Source organism: Dipteris shenzhenensis, chromosome 3, assembly GCF_047967505.1.
Source record: "Dipteris shenzhenensis isolate YYH24624 ecotype China chromosome 3, Dip_SZ_1.0, whole genome shotgun sequence".
In the NCBI taxonomy this organism is placed as follows: Eukaryota; Viridiplantae; Streptophyta; class Polypodiopsida; order Gleicheniales; family Dipteridaceae; genus Dipteris; species Dipteris shenzhenensis.
The window spans coordinates 30,776,785-30,797,500 of NC_141598.1; the positions used below are offsets into that span (position 1 = coordinate 30,776,785).

A 20,716-nucleotide genomic window follows, 5' to 3' on the forward strand; every position below is an offset into this window, starting at 1 on the left:
GGATTGTCAGTTTTAAGTCCCATTGGCCCCATTATTAGGCTGTGCTTTCCTCATTTGGAGCTTACACCTGCAAGACTGAACCTGTGCTCGAACATAGAGGACATTTAGCAGTGGATCTTTGCTTCACTTTTACTACGATGGGGCCGATATGATTTTCCTATACTTCTATCTCATTCTCTTAAGATAGTGCCAAAGAATTAGTGCTTGAAGCTTGATCTATTCATAATATTTATGTATTATAACTCTTGCTTTTTTTTTTCTATTTAATCCTTTTCCAGGTGTATCTAAGTTTTCAGATTATTATATAGGAAAAAGAACGATCTAAAATACAAAAAATACTATACCTCATACATTGCTCCTCTCCCAAGGTCATAAAACTCAGCCACAGCTTTGAGTAGTGTGTCCTTCGAATGTGCACTCTTGTTTTATTCAAATGGATGGTCAAGGATACTTGTAGTGGTGCTTGCACCTTTCTATGTTTCTCTTTTTTATGAGATTGAGCATGTATTAGCTTAAACGTGCATTTTAAAAGAAATCTGAGGTGTGTCTTTTGTAATTTTAAACTTTCCATGGTTATTGGCCCTTTTTAATGTTAAGGCCTCCTTAGGATTAAGTGCATGTAGAGGGTATTCCTCATTTCAAGGGAAACCACTGATACTGGCAAGCGGAGTTTTCTATTCTAGGATATGCGTTTGGTTAAGTTATTCGACGATCCTATATCTTAAAGAATGGCTGGCTTGTATACTTGGAGTGTGACCAAGGAGCACCAAATAGGGCCATACAACCTTGCGTGGGTGGTTAACTATGGGTTAACTCTTGGGCTAGTGCGCGATAAATGCATTTACTTTTTTGAGGCATTGTGAGAGAATTGCAATAAAGATCAATGTTAGAATATGTGTGTGCCAAGAAGCACATAAGCATGCAAGTGTGTTTCTAGATCAAGAGAGGTATAGAAGAGTGGTATGATGAGAATATCATGTCATAAGAAGAGAGTGATGTGAAGGATTTTGATTGGATGAGGAAAATTAAGGTGATGATCTTGTGAGGGTTATTTTGAACAAAGAATAAACATAGAAGTGCATTCAATTTACCTTAAGCAATTAGTCCCTTAATTGGAGATGTCTAGTTAGCCTATGTGGACTTTGGTTAAAAATTCTGGTCTCACATAAAGCACTCTTTTGTTTGCTAATGGAAGATAGTTTGATCATGTTGACCGGAGTTAACTTGTTTAATTTGGTTGACGTTTAGGTTCACATAAGTTGACCAAGGTAAGAAGATTGTTCATATCTTACCAGAGGTCTAGGTGGCCTAGCTTTACGAGTTTTGGCTAGAGTAACTTTGTTTGACCAAGTTGAATGTGGATTTCACCCCATTTGAGGCAACCTCATTTCGCCTCATTAGGTTGCCTCATGACACCCATGGGTACACCCCACGAAGAATAGGGGGCGGCAACAACACTTTTGGACATGTTCTAGAGGCACTACGACCCCTAGTTGATCTATGGAGCTTAGATTACTCTTGGATGACACATGATAGGATTAACTCTTGGCAATGGATTGTATTCCTACAGCTTTCTGTTGGAGTTTCGACATTAGGCCTAGGGATGTCACACCTCTTGATCCCATATCAGAGTTGTTTTCCTCTTGATGTACTTTTGACTTGGTCTCGTTGGCTTTTGGAGATGTTAAACCAGCCCCCCCCCCCCTTCCCCTTTTTGTGTGTGTGTGTGTTGGCTGTATTCAGCCTCCAGCTCTTCTTCCCTATCTCTCTCTTTTTCCCGTTCTGCCTCGCCATCGCAGTTCAAAAATTCTGAATTTGTAAGATCGGATATATTCTCATGAAGGGATATATATATAGCTAGACATCCGCCTTTTCATGTTGGAGAGGTAGAACACATATTGGGGTTTACTTGCATGTTAAACGAGTAGAATATATTTACTCTCTTTTGTCAGTTGATGTTTAGTTGTTTTCTAGATCTTTAATGCCTTCAGGATGAGTCATCAAATCAAAAGCACATCTGTGAAACTCGGTCTCGTCTTTTCATTTGGAGGGATAGAGCACAAATCTGCTGTTACTTGAAGGTTGAATGATAAGAATAGATTTACTGTGTTTCTTTAGTTGACATTTTTTGCTCTTTGCATCTTTAATACCTTCACGATATGCACTGTATATAAGTATGGATCAAAAGAAAAACTGTGTTTTGTGCTCATTTAGTAGCTTTTTTTGAATGGCCCCTCCATGCCTGCTGGTCTGGTCTCATTTACTTGTGCATCTGTTGTTAATATACCAGGTTGCCTTCAGGACAAAAGTATTCCACCCAAACATCAATAGCAATGGCAGTATTTGCTTGGACATACTGAAAGAGCAATGGAGCCCAGCCTTGACAATTTCAAAGGCAAGACTGTACTGTCTTTGTTTGTAAATGGCAGGAAGAGAAACATCAGTAGCTATAGACATTTATACATGCATCTTTAAGTATGGGGTTTCAGGCAAGAAATACGATATGTATTTTTAATTTAGGTCTAGCATAACATAAGAATAAAACATAACACTTTAATCAGCTGAATAGTCGTACGTGTTGTTTTCAAGTATTGAATTTGAGGCAAGTATTGTGCTTTGAGATTGATTCATCAGGTGAGTCGAGCATGAAGTAATTTAATCTTGGGCTTTGGAGGCATGATAAATGGTGGACAAATTTTGATCGCATTTCTCCTGAAGTGCCATCTGTTCCCTTGATAGAAATCAAGTATAATGATCTTTCTAAAAATGTATGATGCTCATGTGTTTGGATGTTTAATATATGGGCATGTTTCAACCACTTTTGGGTAGGATGAGGATACCTGATAAAGCTAGTTCTGCCACATAGGATGGAGCTAATGGTTTGTGTGTGTCATGTACTTCAATCCTTTCTATTGTGCTTCATGGGTGCACGACAATTAGGCAAGGAAATCCAGGTTCTTGCAAGATCTCAGGGGTATGTTGAGTGTTAAGTCTTCTTATTCTTTTTTTCCCCAAAAACATAAATTTTTATTATTGCTGGAAAAAGCCATCCATACAAATCAGCAAGCCGTTAGGCGCTGATGGTGGATACAAAGAGCAGCCAGTTTTCAGAGAACCCAGCTCACATCTTGGGAATATTTTAAGCACCCCCAAAAATGCTTTGAATGAGCCAAGGCTCTTACTTATATAGGTATAGAGTGTCCTAGGTGTTTCAATCCTAGGACTATCCTAATTGTACCAAAGGTACCTCTTGTCCTATTTGTCGTTGTTGGAAAGGTCACCTCCCCATCTGTAAGCCCCCAAATGAGGAGAGCGTGGGGGAGGGAGACCTAGGGCAGGATGTGCCCCAAAAGAAGAGAGGTGGGTACCTGGCTGATCTGCAGGAGCATAAGGCGGAGCAGAGGACAGCAGTAGGGACCCAAGAGAAGAGACCACGGATGACATCAGCAACAGTATGGAATAGTATAGAGCTGAGGCGCACACGTGGCAGATCAGGAGAACAGGGTAAACAGGTGCTGACATGGCAGGTCAGCAGCGCAGGTGTACGGGGCTGCATGGGGCCTGGTAGAGCAGCAAATGGGGCTGCCAGTGGGCAGTGGCATGCCTTATATAGGCTGGGCCCCTGCCTTGATTGGAGGGCCAAAAGCCTTAGAAGTGTGGGCCAAAGGGCCCTAGTCTTGTGAGCCCTTAAAGGGCTGTTTTGGGGCAGACTGGTTGGCCCAAACAGACCAGCCAGTTGGCCCATTTAGGGCTGGCTGGTCGGTTAGTTCAAGGGGCCCTTGGGGCCTATAAAAGGAGAGGCTTGTGGCCTCATTTCTTATCCAGCAGCCAGCATTCCAGGAGGCAGAAAGGAGCAGCAGGAAGCCACCCTCTGGACCTATATCCAGGAGGTGAGAGGGTGCTTGAAGGGCTGCAGACATAGCCAGGAAGGGGCTGGACCTTGGCTGTCTTCTAGGGCAGCAAGGTGCTGAGATCATCATACCTTTTGGAGCAGCCATTCACAAGCAGGTTGGAGTAGTGGAACAGGGACCTGTGTGCTGCAGACAAAGCTTGGCAGGGGCTGCCCACCTAGCCTGATTCACAGGCAGTAAGGTGGAGAAGAACACACTGGACGGAAAGTCTACAGACGCTGGAGGTGGAGCACGCGGGCTCGAGTCTAGAGATAGCCAATAGATAGGAGAAAGACCTTGTGGTAAGATCAGAGGACCACACCATTGGTGGGACTCTGGATCTCTCTCTCTTGTATTGTGTCCATAGTTTTGGACGGAAATATATATTTTGGTGGTTTCTCTATCTGGTTGGTTCATTGTCTATTGATGAGTCTCCACACCTATTTTATGCACCTAAGTAAAGAAGTTTGTGATTCCACACCCACACCGCACACTGTGTGAGCTCCTGGGCATTACTAAAAGTATTCCGCTGTGCGTACCCTCTGTTGGGTATTTTCTAACATGGTATCATAGCCCAAGTAGGAGGCTCACAAGTGTGGGAGCCTGAAGGCAGGGACCTTGCTGAAGGACGACCCTGATTCAGAAGCTCTTGGGAATCGACTTCCACGACTGGAGGACTCTACCCTTGCGAAGAGGAGGGTGACTCAGGTTCAATCAGGTGCGTTTAAAGTTTGCGGTCCACGTTATGTGGAGATGTACTTTTGTTGCAAACCTTGCCAAAGGAAGGACGGGTTGAAACAGACCCTCAGAGCATGGTGCTTGGAAGACTCCAGGTTGTACACTCATTATGAGGGGGACGATTGGAAGATCGTGACGGTTGGATTGCTCGAGTTCAGAGGCGGGAACGTGACTGAAGGAGGTGGTATCAGGAGGTGCTACCAAAGATGGACCTATGTACCAGGATGGTGTGCGGAAGCGGAACCGGACCTAGTGGAGCAGGAGCCAGTGGATGAAAAGCCAGGAAAAGATTTCGACACCGAAAGGTTCCAGAGGACTATGACCAGGGGGTTACTGGAGCATTGTCATCGACATGTTGGCATTGGGCCGAGATGTGTCGGTGAGAGGGGGTGTTGGAAAGGTCACCTCCCCATCTGTAAGCCCCCAAATGAGGAGAGCGTGGGGAAGGGAGACCTAGGGCAAGATGTGCCCCAAAAGAAGAGAGGCGGGTACCTAGCTGATCCGCAGGGGCATAAGGCAGAGCAAAGGACAGCAGTAGGGACCCAAGAGAAGAGACCACGGATGACGTCAACAACAGTACGGAATAGTACAGAGCTGAGGGGTATTCAGCAACTAAACAATCCCCAATTTATGGGGCAATCTAACAGCTCACAGGCCAGCCAAAAGGCCAGCCACCTCAGCCAAACAAGTGGCCAGAAAGACCAGCTGGTCTGGCCGACCAGTTGGCCGACCAGCTGGCCGACCAGCTAGGTCTGGCCTATAAAAGGCCCACACTCCTTCTGACAGGACAGGACCTGCAGCTGCTCCTCTTCTCCGCCATCCTTTGCTGCAGCCCCGCCTGCTCCATCTACCTCTCCTCTTCAGATCTGCTCCTCTTTGCTTTCTCTCAGCCTCTCCTTCCTGCCTCGTGGCTGCTCCATCTTCTCCTCCAGATCTGCCCCCATCCTGCTCCAGATCTGCTCCTCTGCTCCTTTTGCTCCAGATCTGCCCCATCCTGCTCCAGATCTGCCCCCCATCCTGCTCCAGATCTGCTCCTCTGCTCCTTTTGCTCCAGATCTGCCCCATCCTGCTCCAGATCTGATACCATATAGAGAAACGATAGGGTTTGCAGTGGAGCGATCAGAAAATAGACAATACTAAGGCACAACTGAAGAACGGAACTCAGAAAACATAGTGCCTGTCGGTAATATGAATATCTGAATACAAGAACCTCAAGCCGGTGTGTCTCAAGGACCGTGGCTGAGGTGAATCAGAAAGATGATTCCATGTAGAGAAACAGTAGAAAAGATAGCAGCAGAGGGAGCCAAACGCAGTCCGATGTGTAGCTCGATGATGACGAAGAAGATGAAGGGCTAGAGCTGCCCTAGGAAATGGCTGAAAACCAGCATGCTCTGAGAAAGGAACCTTCAGGCTATCTGGAATAGCAACATGATGAAGAAAAGGAGCAGATCTAGAGCAGGAGGGGCAGATCTGGAGCAGCAGAAGCAGAGGGGCAGATCTGGAGCAGGATGGGGCAGATCTGGAGCAGAAGAAGCAGAGGGGCAGATCTGGAGCAGGATGGGGCAGATCTGGAGCAGAAGGAGCAGAGGAGCAGATCTAGAGCAGGATGGGGGCAGATCGGAGCAGATGAGCAGATCTGGAGCAGGATGGGGGCAGATCTGGAGGAGAAGATGGAGCAGCCAGGAGGCAGGAAGGAGAGGCAGAGAGAAAGCAGAGAGGAGGCAAAGAGGAATTTTTTAGAACATCTCTTTCATCGAAGACCACATCTTGGCTAACCAAAACTTTGTTTGTGCGAGGATCAAATAAGCGATAAGCTTTGGCTTCTACTGAGTAGCCAACTAGAAGTAGAAGTTCAGCACGAGGTTCTAGTTTACCGCGAGTATGATTGGGAGTATGAGTGTACGTGCGGCATCCAAAGATGCGAATATGAGAAATAGAGGGTCGGTAGCCATAGAAGGCCTCAAAAGGCGTCATGTTCGGGATGGGCTGAGTAGGGCAACGATTAAGGATATAAACAGAAGTATTCACAGCTTCTGGCTAGAGACGTTCAGGCAACTCAATTCCTTCACGAGCATGGTATCCAACGCCATCTTACATCTCCAAATTCGCCCCTCCAGATCTGCCCCCATCCTGCTCCAGATCTGCTCATATGCTCCTTCTGCTCCAGATCTGCCCCCCATCCTGCTCCAGATCTGCTCCTCTGCTCCTTCTGCTCCAGATCTGCTCCTCTGCTCCTTCTGCTCCATATCTGCCCCTCTGCTTCTTCTGCTCCAGATCTGTCCCATCCTGCTCCAGATCTGCCCCTCTGCTCCTCCTGCTCCAGATCTGCTCCTTTTCTTCATCATGTTGCTATTCCAGATAGCCTGAAGGTTCCTTCCTCAGAGCATGCTGGTTTTCAGCCATTTCCTAGGGCAGCTCTAGCCCTTCATCTTCTTCGTCATCATCGAGCTACACGGAGGATTGCGTTTCGCTCCCTCTGCTGCTATCTTTTCTACTGTTTCTCTACATGGAATCATCTTTCTGATTCACCTCAGCCACGGTCCTTGAGACACACCGGCTTGAGGTTCTTGTATTCAGTTTTTCATATTACCGACAGACACTGTGTTTTTTGAGTTCCGTTCTTCAGTTGTGTTTGAGTATTGTCTATTTTTTGATCGCTCCACTGCAAACCCTATCGTTTCTCTATATGGTATCAGAGCCATGGTGAGCTAAAGACCCCAGATCTCTGGTGATCTAAAGATCTTGCTTCTTCATGGAGGCCATAGGTACATGGAGCATCACTCTATGAACATATCAGTTTCCTCTTCATTCCGCTGCGCACTAAGGGAGAGAACTCCATCTTCTACTCCCATCCCTCCCTCCCTTTCAGAACTCCATCTTTTACTCCCATCCCTCCCTCCCTTTCAGAACTCCATCTTCTACTCCCATCCCTAACTCCTTTTTCGGTTTCCGGCTTGACACTCCCCATTTCTTTGAAAGAGGGGGTCATGATCCTTCACCTTTACCACCATCGGCATCGACTTCCAGGATCTACAAGTTCTCCCTAGGCGGGACCCTTTCTGTTCAGATGTGTCTAGATGACTGTTGTTTAGAATCTTCTACCTGCATGGAGGCGGGGATAGACTCCTCTCTCCCGAGGTCCAAGATCGGACACACATTGGCTCACTGTTCAGCTCCGACCTCATTGGATTATCAGTACTGCTATGACAAATTTGTTCTTTACCTTTGCTCTTTCCTCCACCTTTCGGCGGTGAGAGGGGGTGGCTTATTCTCTCAAGCTTCACAGTGTTCTTATGTCTATATGGTATCATACGTGTAACTCCGACACTTGAGGAAGTGAACAATTCCCTTGCAAGGGCACTCCTCTTGTGATCTTCTCTTGGGCATTTCACAGGGATAGCCAGCACCACCATCGACATCCCTACACGAAGCTCCCAGCACACAATGTTTGCCCCTCCAAATTGGCAATTGAGAGGGGGTATTCAGCAACTAAACAATCCCCAATTTATGGGGCAATCTAACAGCTCACAGGCCAGCCAAAAGGCCAGCCACCTCAGCCAAACAAGTGGCCAGAAAGACCAGCTGGTCTGGCCGACCAGTTGGCCGACTAGCTGGCAGGCCCACCGACTAGCTGGCTGACCAGCTAGGTCTGGCCTATAAAAGGCATCTGCCCCCACACTCCTTCTGACAGGACAGGACAGGACCTGCAGCTGCTCCTCTTCTCCACCATCCTTTGCTGCAGCCCCGCCTGCTCCATCTACCTCTCCTCTTCAGATCTGCTCCTCTTTGCCTCCTTTCTGCTTTCTCTTTGCCTCTCCTTCCTTCCTCGTGGCTGCTCCATCTTCTACTCCAGATCTGCCCCCATCCTGCTCCAGATCTGCTCATTTGCTCCTCCTGCTCCATATCTGCCCCCCATCCTGCTCCAGATCTGCTCCTCTGCTCCTTCTGCTCCAGATCTGCCCCATCCTGCTCCAGATCTGCCCCTCTGCTTCTTTTGCTCCAGATCTGCCTCATCCTGCTCCAAATCTGCCCCTCTGCTCCTCCTGCTCCAGATCTGCTCCTTTTCTTCATCATGTTGCTATTCCAGATAGCCTGAAGGTCCTTCCTTAGAGTATGCTGGTTTTCAGCCATTTCCTAGGGCAGCTCTAGCCCTTCATCTTCTTCGTCATCATCGAGCTACACGGAGGACTGCGTTTCGCTCCCTCTGCTGCTATCTTTTCTACTGTTTCTCTACATGGAATCATCTTTCTGATTCACCTCAGCCACGGTCCTGGAGACACACCGGCTTGAGGTTCTTGTATTCAGTTTTTCATATTACCGACAGGCACTATGTTTTCTGAGTTTCGTTCTTGAGTTGTGTCTGAGTATTGTCTATTTTCTGATCGCTCCAATGCAAACCCTATCGTTTCTCTATAAGGCGCACATGTGGCAGATCAGGAGAACAAGGTAAACAATTGTTGACATGGCAGGTCAGCAGCGCAGGTGTACGGGGCTGCATGGGGCCTGGTAGAGCAGCAAATGGGGCTGCCAGTGGGCAGTGGCATGCCTTATATAGGCTGGGCCCCTGCCTTGATTGGAGGACCAAAAGCCCTAGAAGTTGTTGGGGTAAAGGCACATTGCCACCCCTTTATTAAAGTTAAGACATCTATGACTGTCTTAAGACAGTCATAGGATAAAACCTAATCCTAATAAAACTAATGAGTTTGTGGTGTGGCTCATCACTTCACACCCGCACATTTGGAGTCCTCTCTCTTTCTCACTCTCTCCCTCTTGCTCTTCTTCCCCCTTCGGGCCCTTCAACTGGTATCAGAGCCTACCTCTCCTACTCTCCCTACTCCACTCCCTACCCTAGCCTAACCACCCCCTCAACGAACTCCTCAACCTAGCATGTGTATCAGGGCCAGGCGGCGCTGCTAGCCGCTACAGCTGCGAGCAGGCAGGGTGGTAGCGCATCGAGCAGGCAGGGCGGCGGCGCATCGCGCAGGGCAGGGCGGCACAGCAGCGCGTCACTTCGCAGGGGGCAGCGCATCGCGCAGGCGCAGGCTCCTTTCGCGCGCCGTACATCTGTACGGCTGTACATCCGTACATCCGTACGGACGGCCCTGTGCCGTACAGTACAGACTACTGTACTGTACGTTGACAGGCCCTTCAACTGAGTAGGGAGCTGCTTCCGATTTTTGCGGCAGGGAGGGACATTTTTTTTTCGGGATCTGTGTCAGAGGATACTTTTCTCCTTGGATCTGGCTTTTGCACAGGTACAGCAAGTACGAAAGTACAACAGGTACATTTTTTTTGGGGAAGAAAGAGAGGAGAAAGAGCACTCTGCTCTTCATTCCTCTTGACTCAGGATCATCTTTCAGTTCACAGAATTGTGTTTTCTTGAAAGTACAGCAAGTACCTTCATTTACCTCGTGCTTGAGGAAAAGAGAACCACAGTGTGTGGTTGATTGCACAGTTATTTTGTTCTGGGAAGGTAATGCCTTGATTTTGCAAGAGGACATATGCTTTTACTGGGTTTGAATCTCAGTTTACAGGTGAGCAGATCATAGGGCTTTTGCCCGGCAGGTGATGCTTTGTATGCCTTGAGGCAGTGTGGTGCCAGAGAGCACACATTTGTCTTGATTTCCGCAGTGTTGAGGTGACATTTTCTTGCAGGTCACATTTCTTGTGCAAAACTCAGAGAACCTCAGTTGAGCCACGCTTGGCCAGGGCGCATCGAGTTTACTCGGTCCCTAACTGTCCATCGTTGACAGTGCTCAAAAGGTTCCTCATTGAGTGTTTGTACGTTGGGATCTGTGTATGTCATTTTTACACAGGACAGTATATGCATTACACTGTTGGTTGATTTTGTCAGAGAGACTTTCATATTGCATACTACCTCAGTGTTGAGGTGTTTTTCACTTGGTTCAGGTGTCAGATCAAGGGGCTTTTGCCCAGATTTTGTTTGATAGCACTTGGGTCACCGACAGAGATCTTCAGATGCATTTTATCCCCTTGGCAGAAGGGTGATTGCTTGGGATTTATCCCATTTTCTGTTGCAGGTTTTGTGACAGGCTGAAGTGTCATTTTTTTTTGGGTGTTTGCCAAGTGGTTTATGCATATTAACTCAGTGCAATACCTCATCTGAGGTGGGAGAAGTGATCAGTACAGCCAATACAGCAGTGTTTACAGCAGTGTTTGTGCCTTGTCAGCTGATTATGCACTGTTAAGCACTTGTTGAGCAGCTGCAGCATTCTGAAATTTCTGTTTATGCCTCTTTGAGCACAGTACAATGTGTCAGAAGGTACAGTATTTACAGGGTCATTTACTGTTTTGCTGCAGATTTTCCTGACAGTAACAACTAGCACTATTGTGAGCTCCTGGCTCTTAATACAGCAAGTTTTTTCTCAGAAATCAGAATTTTTATTCAGTCTTTTTACTTCCAGTGAGTCAGATACTTTCCTTATCTGATATGGCATCAGGGGGAAGTGATTCTTCAATTCTGAACATAAAGAAACTGGAAGGAGCACACAATTATGCATTATGGGCAGAATAGTGCTTGAATGTACTTCTATTAAAGAAGATTTCTAAGCCCATAAGGGTGAAGGGTGTCAAGCCATCTGACATGGCAGCTGATGACTGGGAAGAGCTTGATTTGTCCGCAAGGGCAGCTATCATGCTCACTATTTCTGACACTCTTGTGTTCAATGTTCAGGCTGAAAAGACCTCTTATGGTCTATGGCAAAGGCTAGAAGAATTGTATGCCCAAAAGAGCTCAGCCAGTAAGGTTTATTGGTTGAAGAAGCTGGTTGATCTTCGCATGAAGGAAGGTACAGCTATGACCTCACACTTGAGTGAGTTCAATGCCATCTTTACACAGCTGATTGCACAGGGATTGAATCTTGATGAGGAGTTCAAGGCTACTTTCTTGCTGTGTACCCTCCCTGAGAGTTGGGACACTTTCAAGACGACCCTGTCAAATTCGAATGTCACTCTTATTTATGCTGATGTAGAGAGCTCTCTCCTTATGGAGGAAATGAGCAGGAAGAATAATGCGAGCAGCAAGTCTTCAAATGCCTTGCAGGTACAGGATAGAGGCAGGACTCAGCAGAAGGGGAGATCTGCTAGTAAGTCCAAATCCCGCAATCAGTCCCGTGGCAAAAAGGATATTGAATGCTTTTATTGTGGCAAGAAGGGACATGTGAAGTCTGAGTGCTTCAAGTTCATACGGGATCAGAAAGCCAAGAAGGCTGAAACAAAGGATGCAGGCAATGGAAGCAAAGGCAAAGGCAAGGCCAAGGCAGATGACTTGGATGCCGTGAATGTTGCAGCAGAGGACAGTGACAGTGACAGACATGATGTTTTATGCTCTTCTGCTGTAATAGCACATGCCTTGGTTATTGATGGCCATGACATGCACACCTGGCTCTTGGATTCAGGTGCTTCTTTTCATGTTACTCCTCATAGGGAGTGGTTTACTTCCTACACAGGTACTCATGGAGTTGTTCATCTTGGGAACAACTATGCATGTCAGATTGCAGGGATTGGCAATATACAGATAGTATTTCCTGATGGACGCATATTCATGCTTGATGGTGTCCGCCATGTGCCGCAAATCAAGAAAAATATGATTAGCACTGGCTTATTGGATGACAGTGGTTACCACACCACATTTGGGGATTCCAAATGGGTGATTACTGATGGCCAGGCTGTAGTGGCTGAGGGTTTTAAGAGTGATACCTTGTACCCTCTTTATGTTTCCAGTGTGGGTAATCATGTTGTTACCATAACCGAGCTGCCAAAGGTTTCATTGTGGCATAGCCGGTTGGGACACATGTCTGTTAAAGGAATGCAAGAACTGTCACGTTTGGGTTATCTGCCGTCTCTTTCTTTTTCAGATTTGCCTACTTGTGATCATTGCATATTTGGCAAGCATTCTGTGACTCCTCATAAGAGGAGAACTCCCCAGAATAGAGCACCACTTGATCTAGTGCACACTGATTTGTGTGAGATGCCACAGTTATCACTAGGGGGTGCAAAATATTTTATTACTTTCATTGATGATGCCACACGCAAAGTGTGGGTCAATTTCTTGAAGCATAAGGGCGATGCCTTAGATGCTTTCAAGAAGTTTGTCGCTCAGGTTGAGAATCGGACAAGTCGCAGGCTGAAATGCCTTAGATCCGATAATGGGGGTGAGTATGTGTCACATGCTTTTGTGCAGTTTTGCCAAGCTAAGGGCATCAAACAGGAACTCACAGCTCCTCATAATGCATCTCAAAATGGTGCAAGTGAGCGGATGAATCGAACTATTCAGGAGAAGGTTCGATGTATGTTGTCTTATGCTGCATTACCCCATGGCTTTTGGGCAGAAGCCGTGCAAACAGCAGTTCACATTATTAACAGGTCGCCAAACAAGGCTTTGGAGTTGAAAGTGCCAGAGGAGGTGTGGTCTGGCAAGCCACCTTCATATAAGCACTTACGTGTATTTGGCTGCGAGTGCTTTGCTCATGTACGCAAAGAACTGCGCACCAAACTGGATCCAAAGTCTATCAGATGCATCTTTATGGGTTATGGTGACGAACGTGAAATGGGGTACAGGTTATGGGATCCCGTTAAACGGAAGATTATACGCAGCAATGATGTCATCTTTAAAGAGGATAGTGTACACAAGGAACCTGTGCAACCTGTGGAATATAGGATGGTTATTTATGATGATGTTGGACAGCAAAGAATGCCCATTTATATGCAGCAGCAGGCTGCTGCAGATAACCCTGTTCAAGAGGGTATACAGGCTGAAAATCAGCCAGATAATTTTGCCAATGATGCACCACTAGATATGCCAGCAGATGGGGCTGTAGAACAGCCAGATATGGTGGTACAGCCACCCGTCATGCATGAAGAACAAGCTGGACAGCAGCCTAATCCGGAACATTTTGTTAGGAGGAGCACCCGTGTACAACGGCCTCCTGCTAGGATTGTTCCAGGAGCCAATAATGTGGCTGATTTTATCATGCTGACAGATTGTGGTGAGCCTTCCAGCTTCAAGGAAGCTATGGAAAGAACAGAGAAAAAGAAGTGGGAGAAAGCCATGCAGTCAGAAATGGACTCCCTACTTCAAAATGATACATGGGACTTGGTGCAGTTACCTGCAGGTAGAAAGGTTTTGTCATGCAAGTCGGTTTACAAAATCAAAGTGGATTCAAATGCTTTACCGAGGTATAAGGCCAGATTGGTTGCCAAGGGATTTAAGCAGGAGAAGGGCATTGACTTTGATGAGATCTTTTCCCCTGTAGTCAAGATGACTACTTTGAGAGCAGTGTTAGCTCTTGTTGCTCATGACGACATGGATTTATGTCAGATGGATGTGAAGACAGCTTTTCTTCACGGATATCTCCATGATGAGATCTATATGAGTCAGCCAGAGGGATATGCTGTTAAAGGGAAAGAGCAGCTTGTGTGTAAGCTCAAGAGGAGCTTCTATGGACTCAAGCAGGCGCCAAGAGAATGGTACAAGAAGTTTGATGCCTTCATGCAGTCCCAAGGGTATCATAGGTGTGAAACCGATCATTGCTTATACACCAAACGGGCAAAGGATGGCAGTTTGATGCTACTCATTCTATATGTGGATGACATGCTTATTGCCAGTAAATCTCAGCATGAGATTAGTGCTTTGAAGAAACAACTGCATAAGTCTTTTGACATGAAAGACTTGGGTGATGCAAATCATATTCTTGGCATGCGGATTACTCGTGACAGGTCCAAGGGACTTTTGTTTCTGTCACAGAAAGAGTACATTGACAAAGTACTTTTGTTTCAAATGGAGGGGGGGAAGTCTATTAGTACCCCGTTGCCTCCACATTTAAAACTCAGCAGTAAAGACAGCCCCAGATCAGATGATGAAAAGGCTGAAATGGCCAAGGTTCCGTATGCATCTGCAGTTGGATCTTTGATGTATGCCATGGTTGCCACTCGTCTGGATATTGCTTTTGCGGTGGGAGTCATCAGCAGGTATATGGCAAATCCAAGCAAGAGGCACTGGGAAGCAGTGAAAGGTGTCTTGAGGTATCTCAAGGGTACCAAAGACTGTGCATATGCTATGGTAGGCAGGATGCATTGGTGCATGGTTTTACAGATTCAGACTATGCAGGGAATGCAGATAACCGGAAGTCTACTACCGGTTATATTTTCACATTTGCAGGAGGTGCTATATCATGGGTGTCTCGGTTGCAGAAATGCATTGCACTGTCAACTACTGAAGCTGAATATGTTGCAGCCACTGAGGCTTGCAAGGAAGCAATATGGCTTACTCGGCTGGTGGGAGACTTGGGCATTACAGCAGATATGCCGGTTTTGCATTGTGATAGTCAGAGTGCTATCATGTTGGCAAAGAATCCGGTCTTTCATCAGAAGACCAAGCACATAGATGTGAAATATCATTTCATCAGAGGGAGGTATTGGAAGACAAGCGACTTGAGCTTGTGAAAGTGCATACTGATGATAATCCTGCAGATTTGCTCACTAAGAGCTTGCCTACTGAGCGGTTTGCACATTGCCGCCACATCATGGGATTAGGATGAGACCATTCAAAATTTATGGTCCTGTATACAGTAACTCTATATTGCTGTAATTTTTATTCTTTTCTCCCCTTTAGGCACATTGGCCTTTAGGTGGGAGGTTGTTGGGGTAAAGGCACATTGCCACCCCTTTATTAAAGTTAAGACACCTATGACTGTCTTAAGACAGTCATAGGATAAAACCTAATCCTAATAAAACTAATGAGTTTGTGGTGTGGCTCATCACTTCACACCCGCACATTTGGAGTCCTCTCTCTTTCTCACTTTCTCCCTCTTGCTCTTCTTCCCCCTTCGGGCCCTTCAGAAGTGTGGGCCAAAGGGCCCTAGTTTTGTGAGCCCTTAAAGGGCTGTTTTGGGGCAGAGTGGTCGGCCCAAACAGACCAGCCAGTCGGCCCATTTAGGGATGGCTGGTCGGTTAGTTCAAGGGGCCCTTGGGGCCTATAAAAGGAGAGGCTTGTGGCCTCATTTCTAATCCAGCAGCCAACATTCCAGGAGGCAGAAAGGAGCAGCAGGAAGCCACCCTCTGGACCTATATCCAGGAGGTGAGAAGGTGTTTGAAGGGCTGCAGACTTAGCCAGGAAGGGCCTGGACCTTGGCTGTCTTCTAGGGCAGCAAGGTGCTGAGATCATCATACCTTTTGGAGCAGCCATTCACAAGCAGGTTGGAGCAGTGGAACAGGGACCTGTGTGCTGCAGACAAAGCTTGGCAGGGGCTGCCCACCTAGCTTGATTCACAGGCAGTAAGGTGGAGAAGAACACACTGGACGGAAAGTCTACAGACGCTGGAGATGGAGCACGCGGGCTCGAGTCTAGAGATAGCCAACAGATAGGAGAAAGACCTTGTGGTAAGATCAGGGGACCACACCATTGGTGGGACTCTGGATCTAAGATCTAGTAAAAAGAGCCTTCCTCTAGCCTAAGCTTAACGTAGATGCCGAACTCTATTTTCGAAATTGTCAACGAAGCTAAGCGCTTAAGACGTGGTGGCTTGTTGCATCCTTTGGAGATACCGGAAAAGAAATAGTAGAGTATGTCTATGGACTTAGTTGTAGGATTCCCAAAGTTGTAGAAATAATGCAATTTGGGTGATCCAGGATCGACTCGGCTCACCAAATTGTCACGGTTCATTCCTACAAGAGAGAATATTTCAGCCACGCAGCTTGCTCACCTATTTGTAGAAAAGTTGTTTAGCTTGTGTAACTTACCGGGTGACATAGTCATTGACAGAGATGTTAAGTTTTCGGATTATTTACAGAGGGTTGTATTAAAAAGATCAATAAAGCGGACTACAAAATGTGTGTACTTGATGGTATTCGAGTATCCAATCTTTCATGTCCATAGGTCGAAAGAGAGGAGAGGTTCGGTGCAGCAAATGATCTAGCCTTGCAAGATAAACTTGTACAACTTAAGAATCTAACCACTTACAATCGGAATGTCTTATGAATTATAGGGACCGACAACTTAGGAACACACGTGTTCGGTTACATGAAAGGATTGCTTCGAATAGGTTAATACTTGGAAAAGTATACATTTTTCGAAGCTTGTGTCTCAGTTCTCTACCTAAGGAGGGGCAGAATGGTATGTCCTTACTTGGACATAACGTGGCTAGTGTTACAGAGGTCACATTGACCTACAATCATGTATCCTTAACCATACAATTGTTAAAAAATACCCAACAGAGGGTACGCACAGTGGAATACTTATAGTAATGCCCAGGAGCTCACACAGTGTGCGGTGTGGGTGTGGAATCACAAACTTCTTTACTTATGTGCATAAAATAGGTGTGGAGACTCATCAATAGACAATGAACCAGCCAAATAGAGAAACCACCAAAATATATATTTCTGTCCAAAACTATGGACACAATACCCAACACTAGATTGTTTTGACATTTATACAAGATTCGAACATCTGTATCTCCTACCCTGTAATACATGGACTTCAACCTTTTGGAAAAGTAGAGCATTCTGAACAAAAGACTGTAATCTTGCTACCAAGAGAAGCATCTCCAGTTTGCACATATGTTCGAAGAAATCATGTTTGGGATAAAGGCATGTGAAAGAGTCATATTGGTCTGATGAGTGACTATCACGAGATAGAAACTGCACTATGTGTTGTGTTTTTAGAGGATGAGTTTGGGCATGTTCCTGGATTCATAAATATATGTGTGTGAATTGGTCTCGATGACGCAAAGTAGATTCACACTACCAATTTTACTTAAGGCATCAGCTACCTTGTTCCTAGACCCTTTTGCCATAACGAATCTTCAACCACAGGGCCTTCCTGTCCCTAGATAAGAAGTGTTGTAAAAATATAGAATAGTTATCCAAGTAAACTACAAAAGGTGAAACTGCACATTGTGTTGTGTTTTCAGAGGAGTTTGGGTTGTTCTTGGATCCATCTATATTTTTTTTCCTGTCGTATTAGTGGACATGCACATTTGACCTCATGAAGTTTTCGTCCTTCCTGCAGCTTGCTGATATTGTGATAGATTCTTTCTATCTTAAGTGGCGCATTGCCCTATCAGCTAGATTGTCAAGCATTTTTTGCTTAAATGCTTGTTTGGTGAGAGACTAAAATGAATTTGGATAGTCTTCACAAGCATTAGCTGAATGAAGAGAATGTGGACTATCGATTAGCCTTCTCTTTTAGTGCTATCCTTTGTCACGGTGGCTGATTCTGCCTTTCACCTCCAAGCATTAACAGAAACTTAGTTTGAAGACCTTTGTATAAGTGGATGCTCAAGTAAAGTATAACAGATTCTTTCTATCTTAAATGGTGCGTTGCCCTATCAGCTAGATTTAGATCTAGATGCTCATTGGGGAGAGACTAAAATGAAAACATTTAGACTTCACAAGCAGTTGTAGCTTGAATGAAGAGATTTTGGACTACCTTTTGATTAGCCTTCTCCTTTAGTGCTAGCCTTCATCATGGCTGAGTCTGCCCTTCACCTCCGGAGTGCCGACAGAAACTTAGTACGAAGACTTTGTATAAATGGATGCTCCAGTATGTGTGGGTGTGTGGATTTGTATGTGTGAGAGCATGTTTTTATACTATGGTCTACACCCACTGTTGGGCGTTGATGACGTCAGTGGGGATGTCATAGTAGCTAGTCCCTGCTATGCATGATGGAGTTTATGGTTTTCAACCTTGTGAGTGACTATCATGAGATTGAAACTACACTATGTTGTGCTTTTAGAGGATGAGTTTGGGAATGTTCCTGGATTCATCTAGGTATATGTGTGGATATGTGTACACACCCACCATTGGACACTATGATGTCGGTGGGGATGCCATAGTAACTAATCCTGCTATGCACGATGGACCTTATCGTTTTCTACCTTGTGAGTGGTAATGAGATTGAAACTGCACACTGTGTTGTGATTTCAGAGGATGAGTTTGGGTTGGGCATGTTTCTGATTCATCTAGATACATTCACAAAAGTAGAAGCATACAGATAATGACTCCACTGATTCAAGATGTGAATAATAGGCTAATAGCATATAGCTCCTTTCAAACCATTGTGTGGGCTGTGTTTATGGGTAGCATTATCAGGTTTGATACCTATTAAGTGTGGTTTGTGTACATATGTACCTACACTAATGCGTGTAAGGTGGGTCTATGTGGATGATTTGGGATCAATAATGGCTAGGCTTATCTTTCAGAATATCAACCAATTGCATCCTGTTCTTTATGTGGCATTTTACATGCTGGCACATTTCTTAATGCTTCTGTTGTTGATTATGGACAGGTTCTGCTTTCTATCTGTTCTTTGCTCACTGATCCAAACCCAGATGATCCATTGGTACCTGAGATTGCTCATATGTACAAGACAGACAAGCCAAAATATGAGGCAACAGCAAGAAATTGGACCCAGAAATACGCCATGGGGTGATATTATCCTCCTGGACGTTTGGGTATGCCACTTGTAATTAGAACAGAGTACTAAAAACCATTCTACTATGTTGTCTTTGTATTGCTGCTCTGCTTTTGAAAATTACGGTAGGAGGTTTCAACATGTGATCCACAAATGAAGAGGGTTACATCTTCTGTGTGCTCACCATGTCCTCAGTTAGGATATCAGCTATCCTTATTGGATATACAGAACATGGTGAGTGGGGTACTCTGGCTGATGAAAGTAAAAGAGAGCATAAGTGTACTATGTTATAAGGTCAGACAGGCTTTGCATTTGAAGCTTGACATCTGTGATCATGGGAGGGTTTCAAGGTGCAGGGTTTTTTATTTTGTCTATAAGAGTTTTGAAGGTAAAACCACTGAGTATTTCTTTTATACCAGAAACTTCCAAAAAATGCTGGCTGCATCCAATTATGAAATGTCTTCAATGTGACATCAATGTTGGATTTAATAGTTCTAGTGATGGGGTTGGTGTTAGACTGTGCTTACAAGCACATCATAAAAGTTTCCACACTGATTCCTCCTCTTCAAGTAAGCAAAAGGCTTCCAGGGGAACAGGGATGCGGTGTTTCTTTTGTTGCAAAGGATAGGTGTTATGACATAACATAAGCCCAGAACGTTGGGCCAGGGCGTCATGTATTGAGTGGACCACCTGTTTTACTGAATGATTTCGAAGAATTCGATATAGCCTTTCTAGATTGCATTGTGCACAGACAGCATGGTATTTGAGCTTGTAATTGTTTCACATGCTTGTGAATGATAGGGGAGTTCTAGTGCTTTTGTCCCATATCTTTCTTACAAGTTTTGAGTTTGTATTTCATACTAAATCTAATTCAATGAATTCCCCTTCTATCTCCTTTCTTTTAATTTCTTCTTGAAAGTTGTCTTTCCTAGTGTGTCTGCTCTTTCTCCCACTCTGTGTTTGTGTCATTAGCTCGTGTAGTATTCTTCAAGGGTCTATGTGGGTTTAATATTCTATTGTATAGATACAAATTTGTCTTATTTGAGGGTTGTGTGCTTGAATCTATAGTTTCTAGCATTTACAGGACACTCTGGGTTATACCTTTATGCAAGCAGCTTTTTTTCAAATATCCTACATGTTTAGCAAGATAGTAATATGAAGTCAAGCTATTAAAAGGTTGTACTTGGAGGTAGAGTTTACTGATTTTTTAGCTGTTGGTAAAAGCATTTCCAAGACACCTTCTCAGCCAAATATAGCTTACGTTGTGTTTTCAAAGGATGAGTTTGGGAATGTTCTTGGATTCATCTAGGTATATGCTTCTGTTGTATTAGGGGACATGCAAATTTCACGTCGTGAAGTTTTCGTCCAAGTTGCGGCCTGTTGGTATTGCTATAATTCTTTCTATCTTAAATGGTGCGTTGCCCTATCAGCTAGATTTAGATCTAGATGCTCGTTTGGGAGAGACTAAAATGAAATCCTTTAGACTTCACAAGCAGTTGTAGCTTGAATGAAGAGATTTGGACTATTTTTGATTAGCCTTCTCCTTTAGTGCTAGTCTTCGTCATGGCTGAGTTTGCCCTTCACCTCCGGAGTGCCGATAGAAACTTAGTACGAAGACTTTGTATAAATGGATGCTCAAGTATGTGTGGGTGTGTG

At 45.1% G+C, this 20,716-nt stretch overlaps 1 protein-coding gene across 1 annotated transcript in view; it reads left to right on the forward strand.

The window, feature by feature from the left end:
* LOC147903648 (ubiquitin-conjugating enzyme E2 8-like) overlaps nucleotides 1–19,797 on the forward strand; it is a 64,260-nt gene extending 44,463 nt beyond the window's left edge. Inside the window, exons 3-4 of the mRNA XM_087400433.1 lie at nucleotides 2,291–2,395; nucleotides 18,935–19,797. Coding sequence (XP_087256559.1) covers nucleotides 2,291–2,395; nucleotides 18,935–19,078 — 249 coding nt within the window. The 3' untranslated portion in view covers nucleotides 19,079–19,797. The remainder of the gene's footprint in view (nucleotides 1–2,290; nucleotides 2,396–18,934) is intronic.
* The last annotated feature ends 919 nt before the right edge of the window (nucleotides 19,798–20,716 follow it).